Source organism: Leucoraja erinacea, chromosome 8 (assembly GCF_028641065.1).
Source record: "Leucoraja erinacea ecotype New England chromosome 8, Leri_hhj_1, whole genome shotgun sequence".
Taxonomy (NCBI): domain Eukaryota; kingdom Metazoa; phylum Chordata; class Chondrichthyes; order Rajiformes; family Rajidae; genus Leucoraja; species Leucoraja erinaceus.
The window spans coordinates 58,000,709-58,021,476 of NC_073384.1; the positions used below are offsets into that span (position 1 = coordinate 58,000,709).

General features: G+C 39.6%; 1 protein-coding gene across 1 annotated transcript; it reads right to left on the reverse strand.

Moving 5' to 3' along the window:
- Positions 1-224: 224 nt before the first annotated feature.
- On the reverse strand, positions 225-20,516 carry atf3 (activating transcription factor 3). Its single transcript, XM_055639773.1, has 4 exons — positions 20,360-20,516; positions 3,782-4,020; positions 3,560-3,667; positions 225-1,043 (listed from the first exon to the last, which is right to left on the reverse strand). Exons 2-4 carry the CDS (start codon positions 4,007-4,009, stop codon positions 846-848), a joined length of 534 nt encoding a protein of 177 aa, XP_055495748.1. The 5' UTR covers positions 4,010-4,020; positions 20,360-20,516; the 3' UTR covers positions 225-845.
- Between the last annotated feature and the right edge of the window lie 252 nt (positions 20,517-20,768).

Here is a 20,768-nt window from a genome sequence, read left to right on the forward strand (position 1 = left end):
CTAGGGGCTAGTTGAGTCAAGGGATATGGGGAGAAGGCAGGCACAGGTTATTGATAGGGGACGATCAGCCATGATCACATAGAATAGCAGTGCTGGCTCGAAGGGCCGAATGGCCTCCTCCTGCGCCTATTTTCTATGTTTTTATGAAAGACACCAATTGGATGCAAGTCTCCTTTCGCATAATCAAAATCAAGAAATATGTTTGGAAACACGACCAAATTAAATGATATGTCAATATTTTATTATTACAATGTATCAAATACAAACTTCAACTATCACAGTGTAGAAAAAAAAATTATATTAGAGCACTCCATTTAAAACTCGTTAGTACTTGTACATACACGCTTAACTCTTTCGTAACATTGCTTTTCCATCTGAGATTTATGTAACACACTCATAATAACATTCTGAACGAGTGTAAGTGCTTCAGACCAGAGTAAAAAGCTACAAGGTATAAGAGTCACGCGGCCTCCAAAGTAACAATATCACAAACATGGCTGGCATGCGGATACATGAACGGGGCATCAACAGCAACAATGGACAAGGAAAGCATGACGCCTGCGTCACTAATAAAAAAATAATTGTGCAGCCTAATGTCGAGACAAGAGAGTAAATGTTTTTTTTTTAATTTCCCAGTTGCATGCAGTTTAAATGCAGGGCTTTTCCAAGTTCATTCGCATTTAGTGAAACAGATGAAATCCATGACGGTGAAAGTGCAAGTTCTTCTGGCTAACGAACAGCCCTTCCTTAAGCAGGTCAGTAATATACTAACATTAAGCTACTTCTGTTCTTGGTGTTGCCTGGGAGACAGCTTCTGGATCCAGGATTGTATTTCCTTTACAGGTTCAATTCTGTAGTGTTCCGTCTTTGATCTGTTGGATGAAAAGATTTTTCTCATCTTCTGGAGTTCTCCCATTCTGAGCCCTGACTATACACGTCGGCCTGTGCAGGTTCAGCATGTAAATCAGCTGCTGCTTCTCGGTTTTCAGTTCCTCTATTTGTGCTTTCAACTCTGCATTCAGAGATTCCAGTTTTTCAGACTCCTGAAGACAAGATTTTCCCGAGTTAGGATTTTTTATATGGCATGAACAAAGATATTGTTTAAAAAAAAAGATAACTCTCCAAATGCAGGTAACTTTACGTAGGTGAAGTGGTAAACAGACAAAAGTCAAAAGATACAAAATATTTAAATAATAAAATATTTTTAAATATAAATGTTTTTTTTAATTAATTACAATTTTTTTTTTTAAATTAAAAAAAAGACAAAAGATACAAGTGACAAAATAGCAATAGAAACATAGAAACATCGAAAAATAGGTGCAGGAGTAGGTCATTCGGCCCTTCGAGCCAGCACGGCCATTCAATGGCTGATCGTCTAAAAAATCAGTACCCCATTCCAGAGAATTCCACAGATTCACAACTCTCTGGGTGAAGAAGTTTTTCCTCATCTCAGTCCTAAATGGCCTGCCCCTTATTCTTAAACTGTGACCCCTGGTTCTGGATTCCCCCAACATTGAGAACATTTTCCAATCCTTTAAGAATTTTATATGTTTCTATAAGATCCCCTCTCATCTAAATTCAGAGTCGGACAGAAATAGAGGTGGCTGGTTGACTGAACGGCACTTGCTCGAGCGGAGGGTGTCCATCAGGCCAAAGTAATAGAGAGCCTGAACTATTTCTCTGGCTGTTTCATGGAAATAGTAATCGATCTTTGGAAATTATCCAAAGATTAAATTTGGAGATTATTTTCAGAAAAATTTCAAAACGCCTTCAAAAGTGAAAAAGATCAAATGCATTAAAAGGAGGATAAACTCCTCACCTGGACATGGTGCAAACAAGGTTATGGTTGTGTTCCATGTGGGATCATAACAGAAAAAAATACTGCATCAGCAAACTAGAAAGGGAATTGAATACAGCGATTGTATTTTAAAAACAGCAGCCAAGCAAAAAAAAAAAAGGCTTCTTGTTCACTATAGTTTAGTAAAACCAATTTCAATCATTGGATAAAATATTATCAGGTTGTCCTGAAACACTATTATGAAACAGAGAAAAAAAGTGATGAAAGCAGGTTGACCTGTGTTTGGGGCTGGCAGGTGGGTCTGTGGGGATAGAGAAATACTTCATGATAAACTCTTGGATGTTTCCACTAGTGGGAGAGTCCAGGACTAGAGGTCATAGCCTCAGAATGAAAGGATGTTTCTTTAGGAAGGAGAAGAGGAGGAATTTCTTTAGTCAGAGGTTGGGGAATCAGTGGAATTCTTTGCCACTGAAGGCTGTGGAGGCCAAGTCAGTGGATATATTTAAGGCAGAGATAGATAGATTTTTGACTAGTACGGGTGTCAGGGGTTATGGGGTGGAGCTTGGAGTTAGGAGGGAGAGATGGATCAGCCATGATTGAATGGTGGAGCAGACTTGATGGGCCGAATGACCTAATTCTGCTCCTCTCACTTATGACCTAAACCTGGCACATTTCAGAAATGCTGGATAACTAGAACTGCTGACGTTTATCTGGAGCAGACCTTTTACATTAGCTACTGGACACATGACTAATTGTATGTTTGACTCATGAATAAAAAGGAAGAATAAACACCATTGGACATATGGTCCCAATACCATTTCATATGGCTTGACCATGGATTTATTGACAAAAATAGTCAGCTGAAGGATGTGCATGTGTTTTAGATTGTTGCAAGTACTTCACTGCCTTGGTTTATAATTAGTGATGTATGTGAATGCATACAAGTGAAATATCCATAGTCTTAAAGGGACCATGTATTCCGAATTACAACTCAACTGGCAATTTTAAGTCACATATTGTTTTAAAACAAAAAATGGAAAATGAACCTTGTACAGAATTGGCCTGGTTTAAGAAAAGCCTCTTATGTAGGAGGCAACTGGAAAATTATAGGTTATATATATATATACACCCACAAAGAGGGACACAAAGTCTACAAATATTCAGTCTTACAGATGTTTTGGTTTAAGATTATTCACCACAACTTTACTTTCTCAAGAGCTGCAACAGCAGAACCAAGAATTATCTGCAACGCCATTAACAGCTCTAAGAGACTAAGGTAACGGATCCTCAGACTCAGATTCACTCCAACTCAATTCTCTATCACCAGTTCCCCTAAATCCCAAACTGAAGCTCCAAAGTTTATTTTTCCATTACTTATCATAAATGTATCCACAAGTAACTAATTATTTAATTGCAATCCTTTTCCACCAAACCCCATCCCCAATTTAAACCAGATTTCAATGGTGAGTAGTCATCGTTGTCTGTCTCTCGTCACAAGAGTGCTGCCCTGCGATAAAGTGAATTTACTTTGAGGAGTAATACCCAATGACTAAGCATCAACTTTCTGGTTGCACCCACTCACACAAATATGACAAATATTTATACCCAGTTGGTAAACTAGAACGATTGCTCTGGAAACTGAAACATGCACTAAAGCACGATTCATTAGACAGTAAATAGCCAATTTCACCAAATCAGATTAAGGCAGCGTTCATACATCAGTGCAAATGAAAAGTGTTTATTGATTATACATGGACTTACTTTTTGCAATGTGTCGGTCCTCTCCTTCTTTTTATTTCGACATTTAGCTGCTGCTATTTTGTTTCTCTCCCGTCTCCTGCTTCTCCTTTCATCTTCACGTGGGGTCAACTGCAAGAATGAATATCCAAACTCATTTTCTAATAGTTGCGAGATGGATGTAGTGTCGAAAGATCAAATTGTGTCTGCCCTGTTGCTTACAAGATATTTGTTTATTTAACATACCCGTCTTTCCACTGTGTCACTTGAGCTCTCAGTTCCTGTGACAAATTCCATGCTTGGCGCTCCATTTGATATCCGTTTGCTTTGAATGGCAAATCGCAGCTCTTCCTTGACCAAAGGTGTAATGTAGGTAAACTCATCAAATACCAAAGACATGGAGGGTGAGGTACATGGAACAACTGCAGTGGTGCTGACATCTGATGCAGATCCTTGACCAATGTGTTGCAGCATGTCGGTCTTGCCTGGTCAAAAAAAACATTGAAGCTAAAATTATTATTTGCAATTTGGTTAACATTTTCAATGTTTGTTTCTAACTTTTTTTTAGTTACACCCCCACGCCTGCCTGCCGCTTATCAGTCAAGGTAAGTCACTCAATGTCTATCCACACCAAATATCAGCTGGAATGGACAACTGCTATACCTGGTGTTTGGGGTGATAGGAGGCAAGACCACATGGCCTTGGACTTCACTTAGTAACAGGACCCCAAGGCATTTTGAAAAGATGAAAACAATTTAGAGCTTACATAGCTGTGTCAAAGAGGCTGATATTGGCTCAGTTTACGGCATCTTTAATTCATTAGCTTTTCCCAGGATATAGTCTGATTTGCTGATACAGACCATCTTAACCAACCTGATCTCCCGGTAGCTCAGCACTTCAACTCCCCCTCCCATTCCCAATCTAACCTTTCTGTCCTGGGCCTCCTCCATTGTCAGAGTGAGGCCCAGCGCAAATTGGAGGGAGAGCATGTCATATTTCGCTTGGGTAGCTTACACCCCAGCAGTATGCACATTGACCTCTCTAACCAGATAGCCCTTGTTTTCTCTCTCAATCCCCTCCCCTTCCCAGTTGCCCCACTAGTCTTATTGTCTCCAACTACATTCTATCGTTGTCCCGCCCCCCTCCCGTGACATCAGTCTGAAGAAGGGCCTCGACCCAAAACATCAGCCATTCCTTTTCTCCAGAGATGCTGCCTGAACCGCTGAGTTACTCCAGCATTTTGTGTCTACCTCATGTTGATACTCACTCCGCTTTCCTCCCATTGGCCCTCAAATCCCCTCACATTGCAACAGTACCAGTTTACACACTCAACGGCAAGGCCAATGATAGCTCTGAACGTTTCTGTGGTCGCACAACAACCCAAAGTATCACAGAAACACCTCAGCCATATTTTGACTGAGTCAGTCACGTGTAAATAATTTTGACAGATAACCACAAGCTCGGTAGCTTTTAGGAAGGATCATAAAAGAAGCAGGGCTGCGTGGTGCTTAGGAAGAACATTTCAGAGGGTCGAGCCTTGGTTCAGACACCAGTGGTGGAATGATTAAAGGGCAGGGTGATTAATATAACAGAATTGGACAGGTATAGATATTCAGGAAGATTGTAGTCATGGAGGAAATTACAGAAAAAGCAAAAAGCCAGTTCATAAATTTGAATAGAAAGATGACAAGATTAAATTTGAGTTGTTTAACCAGGAGCCAACATTTGTCAGCAAGCACATGTGTAAAATGTAAAGGAGCAAATAAGAAATAAAGAACAAACAGTTATGAATGACACAAGTGTATGGAGAATACAACAAAATAAATTGGCCAGGAATCTGTTGAAAAGGCCAGGTCTGGAAAGCAGCAATGCATGCCTGAAGCTTTTGGGAGAAAAGTTGAGTCATAGTCAAAGAGTTGTTGGGTGAAACAATATGGGAGCAGGCCCTTTGGCCCAACTTGCCCTGCTAACCAAAATGCCCCATCTACACATGCTCCCACATGCTCCCATGTATATGGCCCAGATCTGATTACCTCTTTCCTATCCATGTACCTGTCCAAATGTCTTTTAACTCTTGTTACAGTACCTGCCTCAACTACCTCATTTGGCAGCTCATTGCATGTACCCACTGAGACAGGGTAAAGTCAGATACTGCCAAGGCTGAAATATCTCAAATAATAGTGCCATAATCAAATAAAAGCTCATAATCAAATATGACATGGTTAGAAATGGTTCGAACTTAGACCCTTTTCACAGAGAAATTATCCGTGAAGCAGTTCCATTCGTATCCTCATTAAACTCATGCATCTATTAATACATAAAACTCAAATCCGTCCGCCGTCCGTCCGCCTGCAGTACGGATCCCTTCCTGCCTTTTGATTCGTTGACGGCTGCTCCTTCCTATCAGCTTCCAACACACTTCGAAACAAAGTTGCAAGACAGGAACACTGAACTTTTCACTGCTGCAGCAGGCAGGGGAGGTGCAATTCAGGGAGGCAGGGGAGTGCTGGAAGCTTACATTCGGCAACGGCTTCAATTCCATTGGAGGAGATGGGTGCATGGTGGAATATTGGGTTGGGGGAATCACACCATTGGGGGAGCAGACCCAACAGGTCTGCACTTGGTCTAGTATATCTTAAAATCCTCAGGGAAACAGGTCTGCATTCAGATATTTATCTTTCAATCAGGCACTAATTTAAAAAAAAAACACTATAGAGGTTAGTTTAGAAAACTATTCCTCGGCTCTATTATTCCAATTTATTAATCTTACGTTTGAGACTCAAAGTTGAAGGTCGTTCACCCTTATTTGCCTTTTACAACATAGGTTGCCAAAGCAATTGTTGGCACAACACAATGAATTACTGGCTGAAATCAGCCTAATCAGCACACACCAGAGACATTAGTTTCTGTGTCTCAGCTCTTTGTTAAATACAGTAATCTCAGACAACAGAATGACATTCAAACAATGAAACGGGAGCAGTGATGGATGAAAGAATTTAAATGTGGAGTGCTTTCACATAGTTTCCCTTCCCATGCCAACTTTTCTTCGAACGCTTAAGGGCCAGTCCCACTGTACGAGGTAATTCAAGAGTTCTCCCGAGTTCTCCCCTGATTCGAGCTTGTGTGATGAACGTGCGTAGCGGGTACATAGGGGCTCGTACGAATAATAAGTTAAAAATAAGTTTTTTTTAAAAATCATCCAAATTATTTTTTGACAGCTCGTACAGAGCTATATCACTTTTAAATACAGATCAGAAAATGTTAGCAAAGATTTTAGCAAGAAGATTAAGCAAATAGTAAATTGATAAACCTTGATCAAACGGGGTTTATACCCAAAAGATACTCATTTAATAATCTGAGACGCCTGTTTAATATAATGTACTCGCATAAAGTAGAGGAAGAAGATATATCAATTATTTCTTTGGATGCAGAGAAAGCATTTGATCAGGTAGAGTGGCAATACTTATATAAAGTACTACAAAAATTTAATATGGGAGAGAATTTTATAACATGGGTAAAATTATTATATGATAAACCGATGGCAAAAATTTTAACTAATGACATGTTATCTCAAAAATTTCAACTATCAAGGGGTAATAGGCAGGGATGTGCACTATCACCCCTGCTATTTGCCCTTATGATAGAACCCCTGGCTGAAAGTATAAGAATTCATCCGAATATTCAGGGCTATAATACCAGGGACTCAAAGAATAAAATCTCATTATATGCAGACGATACACTTTTATATATTACAAAGTCACAAGCGAGCATACCAAATTTATTAAATTTAGTAGAGGAATTTGGGTCTTTTTCTGGATATAGAATAAACTGGAATAAAAGTGAAATCATGACATTAAAACCTCAAGAACCTACACACTTATTGAAGTTCCCCTTTGAAATCGCAACAGAAAAATTTAAATATTTGGGTATTCAGATAACTAGAAAATATAAAGCATTATTCAACGCTAATTTCATACCTTTATTAAATAAAAAAACTTAATACGCTGATTAAATTTTGGAAAACTCTTCCCTTATCATTATTAGGTAGAATAAATGCAATAAAAATGATCGTCCTACCACAATTACTATACCTATTTCAGTCTATAACGGTATATATACCAAAATATATATTTTTAAAATTAGACACTAATATTACTAATTATATTTGGGACTATAGATCATATAGAATCACAAAAAAACACTTATGTAAACCAAAAGAGGTCGGGGGACTTTCACTTCCGAATTTTATGTATTATTACTGGGCAGTGCATATTAAGAATATGATTTATTGGTTGGATAGTTCTACCCAACAGACAGAATGGATAAAAATGGAGAAGGAGGATTGCCATCCTTGTAATATAGGAACGATCCTCTTCTTCCCAAAAAAACTGAATAACACAATATATAAGAAGAACCCAATTATATATGGTACAATAAGAATTTGGAAACAAATAAAATTATCTTTAATATTAAGAAATCTATCACTGTTAATGCCAATAGCGAATAACCCTTTATTTAAACCATCTCTTATTGATAAGACATATAACCAATGGGAAAGTCTCGGAATTAGAAGGATCGGGGATATGTACGAAATGGGAAACCTACTATCATTCCAACAATTACAATTAAAATTTAAATTGAAAAACAACCAATATTTTAAATATCTTCAGATTTGCGATTTCATGAAAAAATATATACAAGGATATCAAAAAGTAACTCCTGACTTATTGGAAGAAGCAATGAATATTGAAGCTGACTCACAAAAATTAATATCATATTTATATAATAGTATTCTAAATATAGACCTACCATCGACAGAGGTACTTAGAGAAGAGTGGGAACGGGAACTAATGATAAAAATTACGAAGGTTAAATGGGAAAAATACTTGATATATATTCACAAATGTTCAATTAATGTAAGACATAATCTAATTCAATTTAAAATTATATTATTCAAAAACAAGATTGAACAAATTTTATCCAAATATATCCGCCACTTGCGATAAATGTTTAGCCCAAAAGGCAACTATAACACACTCCTTAGTTTCCTGCATTAAAACTTTATAGATTTTGGAATGATCTTTTTGAAATACTTACAAAATTATCCAAGACAAGAATGGAACCTAATACTGAAATGATTATATTTGATGTAATGGAAGATGGGAATAAATTGAACACATCTCAAAATCTATTCCTTAACTATGGTTTAATAATAGCAAAAAAATTAATACTTAAATTTTGGAAGGGTACATCAATACCAACGCTTAAAATGTGGATTGCAGGTATGTTGGACACCGCTCATCTTGAGGAAATGCGATTCCTCCTAATGGATAAATCAGACCAATTCATAACGAGTTGGTCTCCATTCGTCGTTTTTTTGGAATCATATGGTGCAACACAATTGTAAAAAATAACTGTTTCAGGACTGGACGAGGGTTGGTCAAGATTATAAATAATGATCTCCTTTTCTTTTATATTTTATTTTCTTTTCTCTATTTTCTCTCTCAACTTTCTTCATTTACTCGTTTTCTTTCTTCACACACTATATATTTCATATCTTTCTATCCTTTACTATCTAACTTCTTTTTCTTATTCTAATCTTTTTTCAATGTAACAAAAAAAAAAAAAAAGAAGTTGTACATAAAATGTATTATGAAAATATATATTAGGCACTTTGGTGCCATATGACTGTACTTACTTCTAATAAAAAAAATAAAAAATAAAAATAATTATTTTTTTACTCGTGGACATTTTTCAGTGTTTATCGGATTTCCCGAGTACCTACCGTTACTCGTACGAGCCGCTACATGACATCCACAAGCTCCTACGTACATTACACAAGCTCGAATCAGGAGAGAACTCGGGAGAACTCTTGAATTACCACATATAGTGGGACAGGCCCTTTAGAATTTTTCAGTACATTTTGTGGATTCTAAATTGTTTGTGAAAGATGAATTGGAATTATTCTAAGTTTGTTTAGTTTACATTATTGTCACGTGTACCGAGGCACAGTCAAAAGCTTTTTAATTCACCCGAGTCTACTCCAATTATGAAGCCTTGTCAACCAGTGGTTCAAGTTCTCCGTTAGTCACTAATGAATGAGCTCCTTTTCCAGCAGATGCTGCAAGCCAAGAGTTATACTGGAATTAACATCAACGGACAATTTGAAGAATGTTGTACGCATCTAAGCAACAAGGAGTTGTCAATGGAGAGATGTGATGTCACACCGCAAGTGGTTTTATAAAAATCTAATATAGCCAAGAGATTAGAAGGCAGCTGTTCCTTGACAACGCAGTGCGAACACTTGCTCGATGCAGCCCTGTCATCACCTCAATGATCAATTATTTATTACTGCCACATAAGCACCTAGGAATGTTTTGTGTCAGAACTCAGTGTTCCACACTGTACATGCACTTCCACCTCCATTCTTAACAATTGCTGCCAGTACCATCCTAATCCTATAATCAATTGCAATGAATGATGCAAAGCTACTTGCTATCTCTATAATGCTAAGCTTCTAAACCTTAAAAGTCTACATTTCCTACCAACTGATTTATCACCTGACTTACAGTAATAATGCTTTACCTCCTGCGCACCTTTCCGCCTCACTATCCATGCTCCTTTTAAACTTACCTGCTTCACTAAAAACTTTATTGTAATACTGCCCAACACCCCAAAAAAGTGTATAAAGTATGTTGAGGCATTAATAGGAATAACATCCAGCAATCTGGAAATTCTGCTGGTCTGGCACGGACCGAAGTCTAGATTGCATCAAGTTACTGGAGCGTTGCGATGTGTACAAGAGCACTGATGTAAATTCCCACGAGAAAGATATGAAGGTGGCAACAGGGAGGGGTTAACTTTAGTAGAGCCAAGGTTTATTCCAGTCAGGAAATAACCTCCTGCTCAACAAATTGGCTAACTATCAGGTTACCCACCTCTCTGAGTGGGGTATTTGGTGGGTCATGTCTGTTCAACTTGGGATAAACTTCTTAAAGCATCATTGCATTATGGTTTATGATAAATGAAAGAGGTAATGGGTAAAATGTGTTGACGTCGCTCAGGAGAAGCACGGTGAAGAGCCCAGGGCAAGGGAGTAGCTCCTGTTCTCAGCAATTCTAACATTTCAATGTCAACATCTCACCAGAGAGAGGTACTGGAATGTAGAGCAACCGTTCAGTGCAAGAGATGCCTAATTTCAGATGCGAGATTCCAATGATGCCAATTAAATAATGTTTGAATGTAATCATTGGGTTGCTACCTGTTCCTCGTGAATGCAATACCAATTTTAGTCCATGACTTGGTTACTTTTGAACACAAGACATTTCTGCTGCTGAACTCCATAATTTTAATAATTCACCTGTCAGTACAAAACACAATTTTCTCACTGTTTTCATCTTCCTTGGCACTTTCTTTGTCATCATGAAAATCCAAACTGCTCTATCTGTTGAGGATAGATAAAAATGCTGGAGAAACTCAGCGGGTGAGGCAGCATCAATGGAGCGAAGGAATAGGTGATGTTTTGGGTCGAGACCCTTGAGGAGATGTTTTTCACCATCCTAAAGAAGCCTGGTCTGTAAATAAAGGGTCTGTCCCACTGCGGCGACCTAATTGCCGAGTTTAGAAGAGTTTGCCCTTGACTCGTACTCGCAGCATGGTCGACACGAGGTCCTAGGAGGTCTTTGTACCTCTCCTTCATGCTCGAGAGTAGTCCCCATGTGCTCGAGGCCTCAGCTAGGACGTGGCGTATTTTTCGACATGCTGAAAAATGCCTGTGAGTAAAAAAAAGGTCGCCATGGAAAAAAATCAATATTTTTTTTTACTCGTAGGTTTAGTCGAAGTAGGTCATAGTAGGTCGGCATGTTATTCATAGGTCATCGATGGTATTCGAAGATAATCGAAGGTAGTCGAAGATAGTGTCCAATGTTCCCGAAGCTATAGTCTTCAACATAGTCGAAGGAGGTTGAAGGAGGTCTTCTACATAGTCGAAGGAGGTCTTCAACATGTCACTTTTTCAAACTCTCCTAGACTCTTCCAAACTCACCAATTAGGTCGCCACAGTGGGACAGGTCCCTTAAGTGTGTGTACAGTAACAACTAGCTGTTGCAATCACTTCACTTTGTCACTGACCAGAGTCTACCCTAATTTGCTAAATTCCTTTAACAACCAAGAACACCAAACTTCAGCTGTGCTGCAAATAAAAGGATATAACCAGCATTTTCTTAAACAAAATGTACATAAGATTAACAAAAGAACCAATTTGTAAAAGGGTGATATTTGACTTGATCATAAAAATTCATGAGACAACAGTCTGCTAGTCTTGCATCATCAGCAGGCAAGAACCAACAGGTGGGTCACAATTACTAGCATGCACGATGTGAATGTAAGTTAAAGATGTCTGTGATTAAAGGATGAGAAATTAACCGCCTTTGCTCAATACAGCTGCCTATTACACTCGGCGCTCAGAACCAAGATGAATGCAAGAACCATGACGCATAGACTGAAACATTCCGCAGAGCCTAATCTGCTCTGATAAGTGGTTTTCATCAGATGCATTAACAATTTAGAAGCTGAAAACCCATAAAATGGAATTTACTAAGTAATCATAAGACAACACACCAAGGTTTACATTAAAGGCTTGGATTACAGCCCATGACAATTTAACACTCAGATGCAAAACCTTTCTGATAATAGAGCTTCTGCTCTTCCTTCATTAAAAAGTTGTCAACTCAATTGCCAAGATAGTTGACTACTACATGGTTTTTATGATGACAATGGTTTGCACCACTAGACCTGCTGAGTTTTAGCCACGATTCTGGTGAGGGCATTATATTAAGCTCTTTTTGTAGGCACTATTTGCCATTACTTTCACAAAATGACATTGTTGGCTACCCACAACAACGGAACCTGCTCTCAATAAGTTCCATTGAGCCAGTGATGTAGTCTATGTTCACTGGCTCTATAAAACTTCTAAATCTCCAGAGAATAAATTATGTTTATTCATTTTCAAATAATGGCATTATGTGCACTGTAAATATACACGTTTATTTTAACCCAAGATGGAAATGCGTAGTAGTAAAGATGATATCAACTTTTAAACATAGCCATTTCCGGATCAAATATAGATATGTGACAGAGGAGGAAGTGCTACAAGGCCAGGTTTAAGTATTATTCGTTGTTAGGAGGCTTCTCTGCAATTTTAATAAACAGAACTTCGCAGTAACAACTCATTTTCCAGATTAAATATTTTAGAAAGTATAGCGGAGTAATCACTAAGTTCTGTCCAAGTTTCATGAATTCTATGGATTCTATGTTGAAAATCGATGAGCCCAATTTAGCCAGCAGAGGTGCATTGAATGTTTTCCAATAACATCCAGCACTAACACTCCCAAAATGACCCATAATTGCACAGAGAGGTGATGTTTTAGTTGCAAATAACAAAGAAAAAATGTCCATGTACTTTTTTCTTCAAAACGAAACTCCAAAATGTACAAAATACACCATGACAAATGTCATCATCAAGTCATAGATTTGTCTCACGAGCTTTTTGTTGAATGGGTCTATTTATATTGAAAACAATGCCCCTAAAATGGAAAATTGAGGGAATACAGGGCAAATCTCAAAGGAACAAAGACACTTCTTAACATGTGGCCAGTTAACCCATGGTGACAAATGAGCTTTTAAATGCAAATGATCTGGAGTAACCTCCACTGATCAATTTTCTTCCTGGAAAGTTTAGTGAATGCCATTTCCCCGAAGTTCAAATTGTATTTCCCTCCTCCAAATGGCATGCTTGGTGCTTGGCAAACAGCCAAGTTTTCATTTAGTACAGATTCCAAGATAGCAATCTTTGGTCATTAAAAAAACATTTTAACTGAGTTGTTAATGCTGCACATATTAACAACGCTTGTGATTGCTAATTTCCTCGGTTATCGAGGAAGTGTAGGATTAATTTATGCCCTTTATTTAAAAAAAGGAATTCATTTTATAGGTGAAGGAAGGAACTGCAGATACTGGTTTACACCGAAGACAGACACAAAATGCTGGAGTAACTCAGCGGGACAGGCAGCATCTCTGGAGAGAAGGAACGGATGACATTTCGGGTTGAGACCCTTCTTCAGACTGAAAGTCATGGGAAAGGGGAACGAGAGATATAGACGATGATGTAGAGAGAGATGAACAGATGAATGAAGGGTCTCGAGCCAAAACGTCACCCATTCCTTCTATCCAGAGATGCTGCCTGTCCCGCTGAGTTACTCCATTAAGTTTATAGGGTTTGGAAGTCTTTACACCCTATTCCTATTGTCCAGCCCATTGTGAAATTATCTGCCATGGAGAATGCATGGTAACAACACCAGCTCATACACAGATATGTCCACTGAAAGTAGTCTGGAAATGCACAGTTAATATTCTACAACCACCTCTAAATAGGGAGTGAACCATGATAACCAGTTCTTAAAGCAAGAGGTTCTAACTTCTTGTTACAGTTCTAATCTCTTGATATCTGATTAGGCATTAGTCCATTGTGCAAAACACATTCTGCACATCAGATAAAGGCCAAGTTCAATTTTAGTTCAGGAAGTAACTGTGGCTAGGTCATCAGACATTAAACATAAAATATTAATTTTGCCATGCTGCATAAAGTTTTTAAATTAGAGATTCAGCACGGAAACAAGCCCATCGGCCCTAATGCGTCCGCGCTGACCAGCAAACATCCCATGCACTAACGCTATCCTACACACTAGGGACAATTTACAAATTTACTGAAGCCAATTAATCTACAAACCTGTAAGTCTTTGGAGTGTGGGAGGAAACATGAACTCCCGGGGAAAACTCACACGGTCCCAGGGAGAACATATAAATTCCTTACAGACAGCACCCGTAGTCAGGATCGAACCCAGGTGTCTGGCGCCGTAAGGCAACAATTCTACCGCTGCAACACTGTGCCGCCCCAAAGTGAAAGAAAGATTCTCCAGAAAATAACAGACTGCACAGCTATCAGGAAAGACCCAAAGAAATAGGTTATTTCCTCAACAAAGGAAAGACATAGATGAACCAACTGTTCCACCACAGCAACAGTGAATACAAGATAATCACGAAAAGGAATTTAAAATTCAAAAAAAAATTTAGGAAATATTTCATAAGAATGGAAATGTATACCCATCGGTGTAGTTGATTCCAAATTAATCATATACCAAAGGAACAAATGAATAAGGCTTGACGAAATGATGTGCAGGAGATTTCATCATCTCCAAATAAAAAAAGGCAATGCACCATAACCAAATACCTTCAATGCTCAAAGAGTTCACCTTTCACTTTCAGCTTCAGTGCTGCTTTAGTACAGGGTATTTTATCCTCTCAATTTTACTCCAAAAACATGAATGACTGCATTTTGTGGAATTTCCTCCCTAGAACTCATCAACTAGGTAGAAAACAGATTTGCATTAGTCACCTTTAACAATGACTGGCCAAGATTGACCATGCTCTAATAACATTTTGAAGTGAACCCCAGTCCAAACTTAATCACCAAAACTGCACTATGACATCCAACTATTGAGTATATATGAATCAACCAACAATGGAGATTTAAACAAAAATTAATTTCTTATTAATATTTTCTTTCTATTCTGGTATCCACAAAACAGAATAAATGCATTGCAATTTGCATTATGTTAATTATTTCTGACTCTTTCTAGATTAAACTTTTTCCAAAATGTTATACAATTATAGTGCACTTACAATTTTATAGTAGCATTTCAGGTAACAGCCCTTCGCAGCCCAGCTAATGTAGTCATTCCATTATTATTTAGTCCATTCACTTTTAAAACATATCAAAAAATTAAGAAGAAATGGATGCCATACATATCTAAACAATGATGAGTCTGAAGAAATGTAACAACCCAGAACGTCACCTCTCCATGTTCTCCTGACCCTGAGATGCTGCCTGACCCAGAGATACTCCAGCATTTTGGCCTTTTTAGGAATTCTTTTATGGTATTTGAATACATGTTATTTTCAGTGCAGAGTTTGTGTCAATATCGTTTTGATAAATGAAATTCATCATTGACTCTCATAAAACACTTAATAAAAATTGGTCACCATTCTTGAAACATGTTATGGAAACTTTACAATTTTTGCAAACGTTAGTTTCTACATCCAAAATTGCAGAGTTTAGAATGATGCAATATTTAACTGAAATAAAATCAAAGTCTAGAATTTGCAATAGATCATCATCATGCAAAGAAATAGTGCAGAAGCTGTGGAACAAAGAAGTGTTGCCATTTTCATGCTAAAAATGTGTTGCCCTCTCTTGCTTTTCCAAAGCTAGATCCTTGGAGTGATCTATGTGCTTTCATCTGTGGCCTCAATTCCTGAATCTCAGTCAAATACTGTTTCAGATGGGTAGAGGAAAAGGTCGGAGCTGGAGAGCGCTTGGAGGGAGAGAGTGGAGGGAAGCGCCACGGCATTTGGTATGGAATAAAGGATATTAATATCATTTGATGAGGAGGTGGGCTGTACCTGGCAATGATTGTTCAGGAAACAAATGTATATTAGAATGAACTGCAGGTGTTGGTTTACACAAAAGATAGACACAAAATGCCAGAGTAACTAAGTGGGTCAGGAAACTTCTCTCGAGACCCTTCTTCAGACCGAGTCATATTCTAATTTTTTGGGCTTGGGGATCAGGTTACCAGCTGATCATTAAGGAGAAAGAATAGTCAGCAGATTGGCAGGAAGGGGCAGCAAAGTCATGGGAAATGACCCCTACATCTGCCCTTCCTCCCCTAATGATTTAGCCAAGTATTTTACTTACCTGTAAGCCCCTGGTGTCATCAGTGCTGTGACACTGAGTTTGTTGTCCAGGAGTGCGCTGCAACAGGCAACTACCACATCACTGTTCCAGTATCGGGGGGCCCTTCATATAAACTCTTGCTCTTCACCTTTGCACAGACATGTCTTCATTCTCTCCACCCCAAAGACCTCTTTCCAACCTAAAACATACTCGTTTTCTCATTTTTCCAATTCTGATGACAGCTCAGCAATCTGAAGCATTCACTCTCTCAACACAAGTGCCACCTGACCTGCTGAGGATGTTTCCATTTCATGGAGCAAGTGCCTGGCTGATCTGCACAATGGCCATGATTTGACATGAGAATGATGACAATAAAGAATTACTCTGGGTAGATTTAATTCTCAGTTGTATACTATTACAAAGAAAGCCTTATGATTTGAACTTTTAGGAAAAGCAAAGTGCCAAATAGAAACCAGATGCCATCAAGTGCAAAATGATACTAAAATGTGAAAGTGTTTATTAATTGAATCATGCCATTGAAGTATTTTGCCTTGTTACTTTTCCATTATAGTATTAGGCATGAATACATATTTATAAGTGCACATGACAATATTTATACACATTAATACTACAGTGGAAAAGTGATTTACAAACTAAATAGGCTGGAAGGGTAAGAAAGCTAAAACCAATATCATTGCTTTTAGTTTTAACTCACCACTCAAGAAAATATCTCTGATCTGAACTTAAGGCTAAGATTTATTTTGCCTTATGAGGTACACAGAATGCACCAGTTAATTCATCGTGCTACACCATTCTTGCCCTTGACACAATCAAAGTAGCCTGTCACCTGCCTTAAAGAAACCTCGAAACAAATTACAATTTAGAGAGAAGATACAAGGAATGGCAGATGCTGGAAACTTGAGCAAAAAAAAGGAAAATGCTGGAGTAATTCAGGGTCAGGCAGCATCTCTGGAAAACATGGATAGTTGACGTTTCAGGTCAGGACCCTTCTTCAGACTGCAGAAGGGTTCTCCAGAAATGCAGCCTGACATGCAGAGTTAATCTAGCACTTTGTGGGGTTTTTTACCATTTGGAGATACTGATGTCCAATTCATGAGATGCGTCAAACTGGTAGAAGAAATGAAGGAGCTCTGGAATACAGTTTCTTAACCAAATGTAATGCTGTCATATGACTGTCATATGCTGAGAGAATCGAACGGCTGGGCTTGTACACTCTGGAGTTTAGAAGGATGAGAGGGAATCTTATTGAAACATATAAGATTGTTAAGGGTTTGGACACGCTAGAGGCAGGAAACATGTTCCCGATGTTGGGGGGTCCAGAACCAGGGACCTCAGTTTAAGAATAAGGGATAAGCCATTTAGAACGGAGACGAGGAAACACTTTGTCTCACAGAGAGTTGTGAGTCTGTGGAATTCTCTGCCTCAGAGGGTGGTGGAGGCAGGTTCTCTGGATGCTTTCAAGAGAGAGCTGGATAGGGCTCTTAAAGATAGCGCAGTCAAGGGATATGGGGAGAAGGCAGGAATGGGGTATTGATTGGGGATGATCAGCCATGATCACATTGAATGGTGGTGCTGGCTAGAAGGGCCGAATGGCCTTCCCCTGCACCTATTGTCTTTTGTAAAGGATGTTTTGCATTCCAGCTGACACCTTTCAAAACAAAACATCCTTTTCCTACCAATATAGCATATTTATTTTAAAAAAAGACAAATTAATTATTTAAGATAGTAATATCTGCAAATGATATTTCTTTCTATAGGTTTAAGAAGGAACTGCAGATGCTGGAAAATCGAAGTTAGACAAAAATGCTGGAGAAACTCAGCGAGTGAGGCAGCATCTATGGAGCAACGAAAATAGGTGACGTTTCAGGTAACTCACCACAGAAGAAAATATCTCTGATCTGAACTTAAGGCAAAGTTTTATTTTGCCTTATGAAGTACAGAGAATGCACCAGTTATTCATCCTGCTACACCATTCTTGCCCTTGACACAATCAACGCAGCCTGTCAGCCTTTCTTTCTCTAGGAAGCTTTTCCCTTAACATTTGTTCTTTGAAGAGCAACAAATGTCATTGCTTGTTTGTTAAATCTTTCAAGCCATGAAGACACATGGTCTCACAAAAGCTTGTTCACGTTGACTTTGACCCTGGGGAGCAGTGACTAGTCAGTCTGAGTGGAGGAATCAACTCTTCAGCCTCAAACATTAACTGTTCCATGGATGCTGTTGGACTTGCTGGGTTTTGTTTTCCAGCATGTAGGTTCTACTTTCCTTACAGATTTCCAGCTTTGTTTTAAACTTATAAACCTGTAAAACTCTTCCTGTATATCAAACCATCGGAAATTTTTCAATGCTAATCTGTGGGGTTTTGAATGTTTGAGGAATCATAACTAATCCAGAGATATAGTGGGAGCGTTGACAGATAATTTGGTATCCATCAACACATTAGTAGCCTCGAACTACACATAGACATAGAAACATAGAATATAGGTGCAGGAGTAGGCCATTCGGCCCTTTGAGCCTGCACCGCCATTCAATATGATCATGGCTGATCATCCAACACAGTATCCTGTACCTGCCTTCTCTCCATACCCCCTGATCCCTTTAGCCACAAGGGCAACATCTAACTCCCTCTTAAATATAGCCAATGAACTACCTTCTGTGGCAGAGAGTTCCAGAGATTCGCCACTCTCTGTGTGAAAAATGTTTTTTTCTCATCTCGGTCCTAAAAGATTTCTCCTTTATCCTTAAACTGTGACCCCTTGTCCTGGACTTCCCCAACATCGGGAACAATCTTCCTGCATCTAGCCTGTCCAACCCCTTAAGAATGTTGTAAGTTTCTATAACATCCCCCTCAATCTTCTAAATTCTAGCGTATCCTAAGAGTCATGTATTTGGTATTTATTTCAAATCGGGAGGATGATACGCTACATTAGCTGAAAGCAGTCTTTAAGGTGGGGACTGAAGATTTTCCCGGGTGCCTTGTTTAAAACCCTCTAGATAAAGCTCCTTCTGTATATCTGATCGTCCATCCGCTGTGGGCAGGAGTCAAAGACGAACAAGTCCCCCTTTCAATAGCCCAACGCTAATAGCGGCTGGTGACAGCGACAGTTTAGAAGTGCGTTTACTCTGACGTTTAATGCACCGGCTGTGATAAGCAAAGGGAACCACTCGGACAAGAAATGGCACATACATAGCCCACAGTGGGGCGTACAGGAAGCCTGCGCCTCTCACAAGCCTGTGTGTTTCCACCATACGTGTAAACGGAGTACTGCAACGGCTGAACTTTGCAACTATCTGCAGCAAGGCGGGGATTGGAAACTTCAGCCCTTTTTACAGGAAACTCCACCGTGTCATCTGACCAGTGATGCCGCTTCTCTGCGCTCTGACTAAGCAGATGTGGACTGCTGGTTAACTATGAAGGGGGGTTGGAGTGGAGTGGAGTGGAGGGGTTGTCCGATCACAGTCAGAATATTTACACACTTTCACCACGGCGGGCGGGGGTCAATGAAAAATAAAACAAAGCCCCCTGTGTGAGCTGTCAGGGCGAGAAGTCGCCATGATCAGCATCATTCACTCAAGTCAACAGGCAAAATGCAACAATTGTAGCGATTCGAGGGGATCCTGTACGGGACAGGAATGCTCGCCACAGCCTCCCCTTATCCCAGAGTCCCGGGACTAATCTCAGCAACAGCAACAGCCACCGGGACCAGATCCCGCTGCCGACCCGGGACTGGGATGAATGTCTCCCCGGTCCCCGCACTGGGTGGACTACAGGACGGCAGCGTTTCCCGTGCCCCCTCCTTGAAAATAGGCATCAACATTTCATAAAAAAACTGGGAAATATAGCCCTCGCTACCTCTCAAACCAGATCCACTCCGTAGCCCAGTGTGAGTGTCCCCGGCCCGGCCGGCGCGATGTGTATGGAGCAACTGAAGATAGACGCAGCTTTCTGCAGTCTGACTATAGTGAGTGTTCCCCGGGCTGAGTCAAGCCGCGGCTGGCGGCGGACCTACCTCTCGGTGGACTACCTCTGGCCGCCGGGAACCACTGCTGCTTCGCTTCGCTCCGGGAGCAGCTCTGCCGCCCGACCTGTGCACTTTCCGAAAAAGTTGCGGAACACCGCTCGGGGTTGCATCACTGCCCTTATATAGTGAGTGTGAGCTTTGGTATTTACAAGCCTAGCAACTGACGTATTTGCTATTTATAGAGCGGGGAAGCTTTACATGTGGTGATGCAACGCTGCTCTCAGTGAGGGAACTCAGCACCGCGAACCATAACAGGACCAGATCACTTTGATTAAACCCAGTCATGGCATAGTAATGAGCAAATGTGGCCCCGAACAACGAAATGACCGTAGACGCCAGGCATCTGATGAGAGACGACCCCCAGCTTCGGTCTTTAAGCTGTTTGGCTAAAATAGAC

Bases quoted from the DNA above. Each gene is read 5' to 3' on its own strand.
- atf3 (XM_055639773.1), bottom strand. From the start codon at position 4,009: ATGCTGCAACACATTGGTCAAGGATCTGCATCAGATGTCAGCACCACT. The intron at 3,668-3,781 runs GTATGTTAAATA...TCATTCTTGCAG, and splicing joins GTGACACAGTGGAAAGACGG to TTGACCCCACGTGAAGATGA. The intron at 1,044-3,559 runs GTAAGTCCATGT...TCTTGTCTTCAG, and splicing joins GGACCGACACATTGCAAAAA to GAGTCTGAAAAACTGGAATC.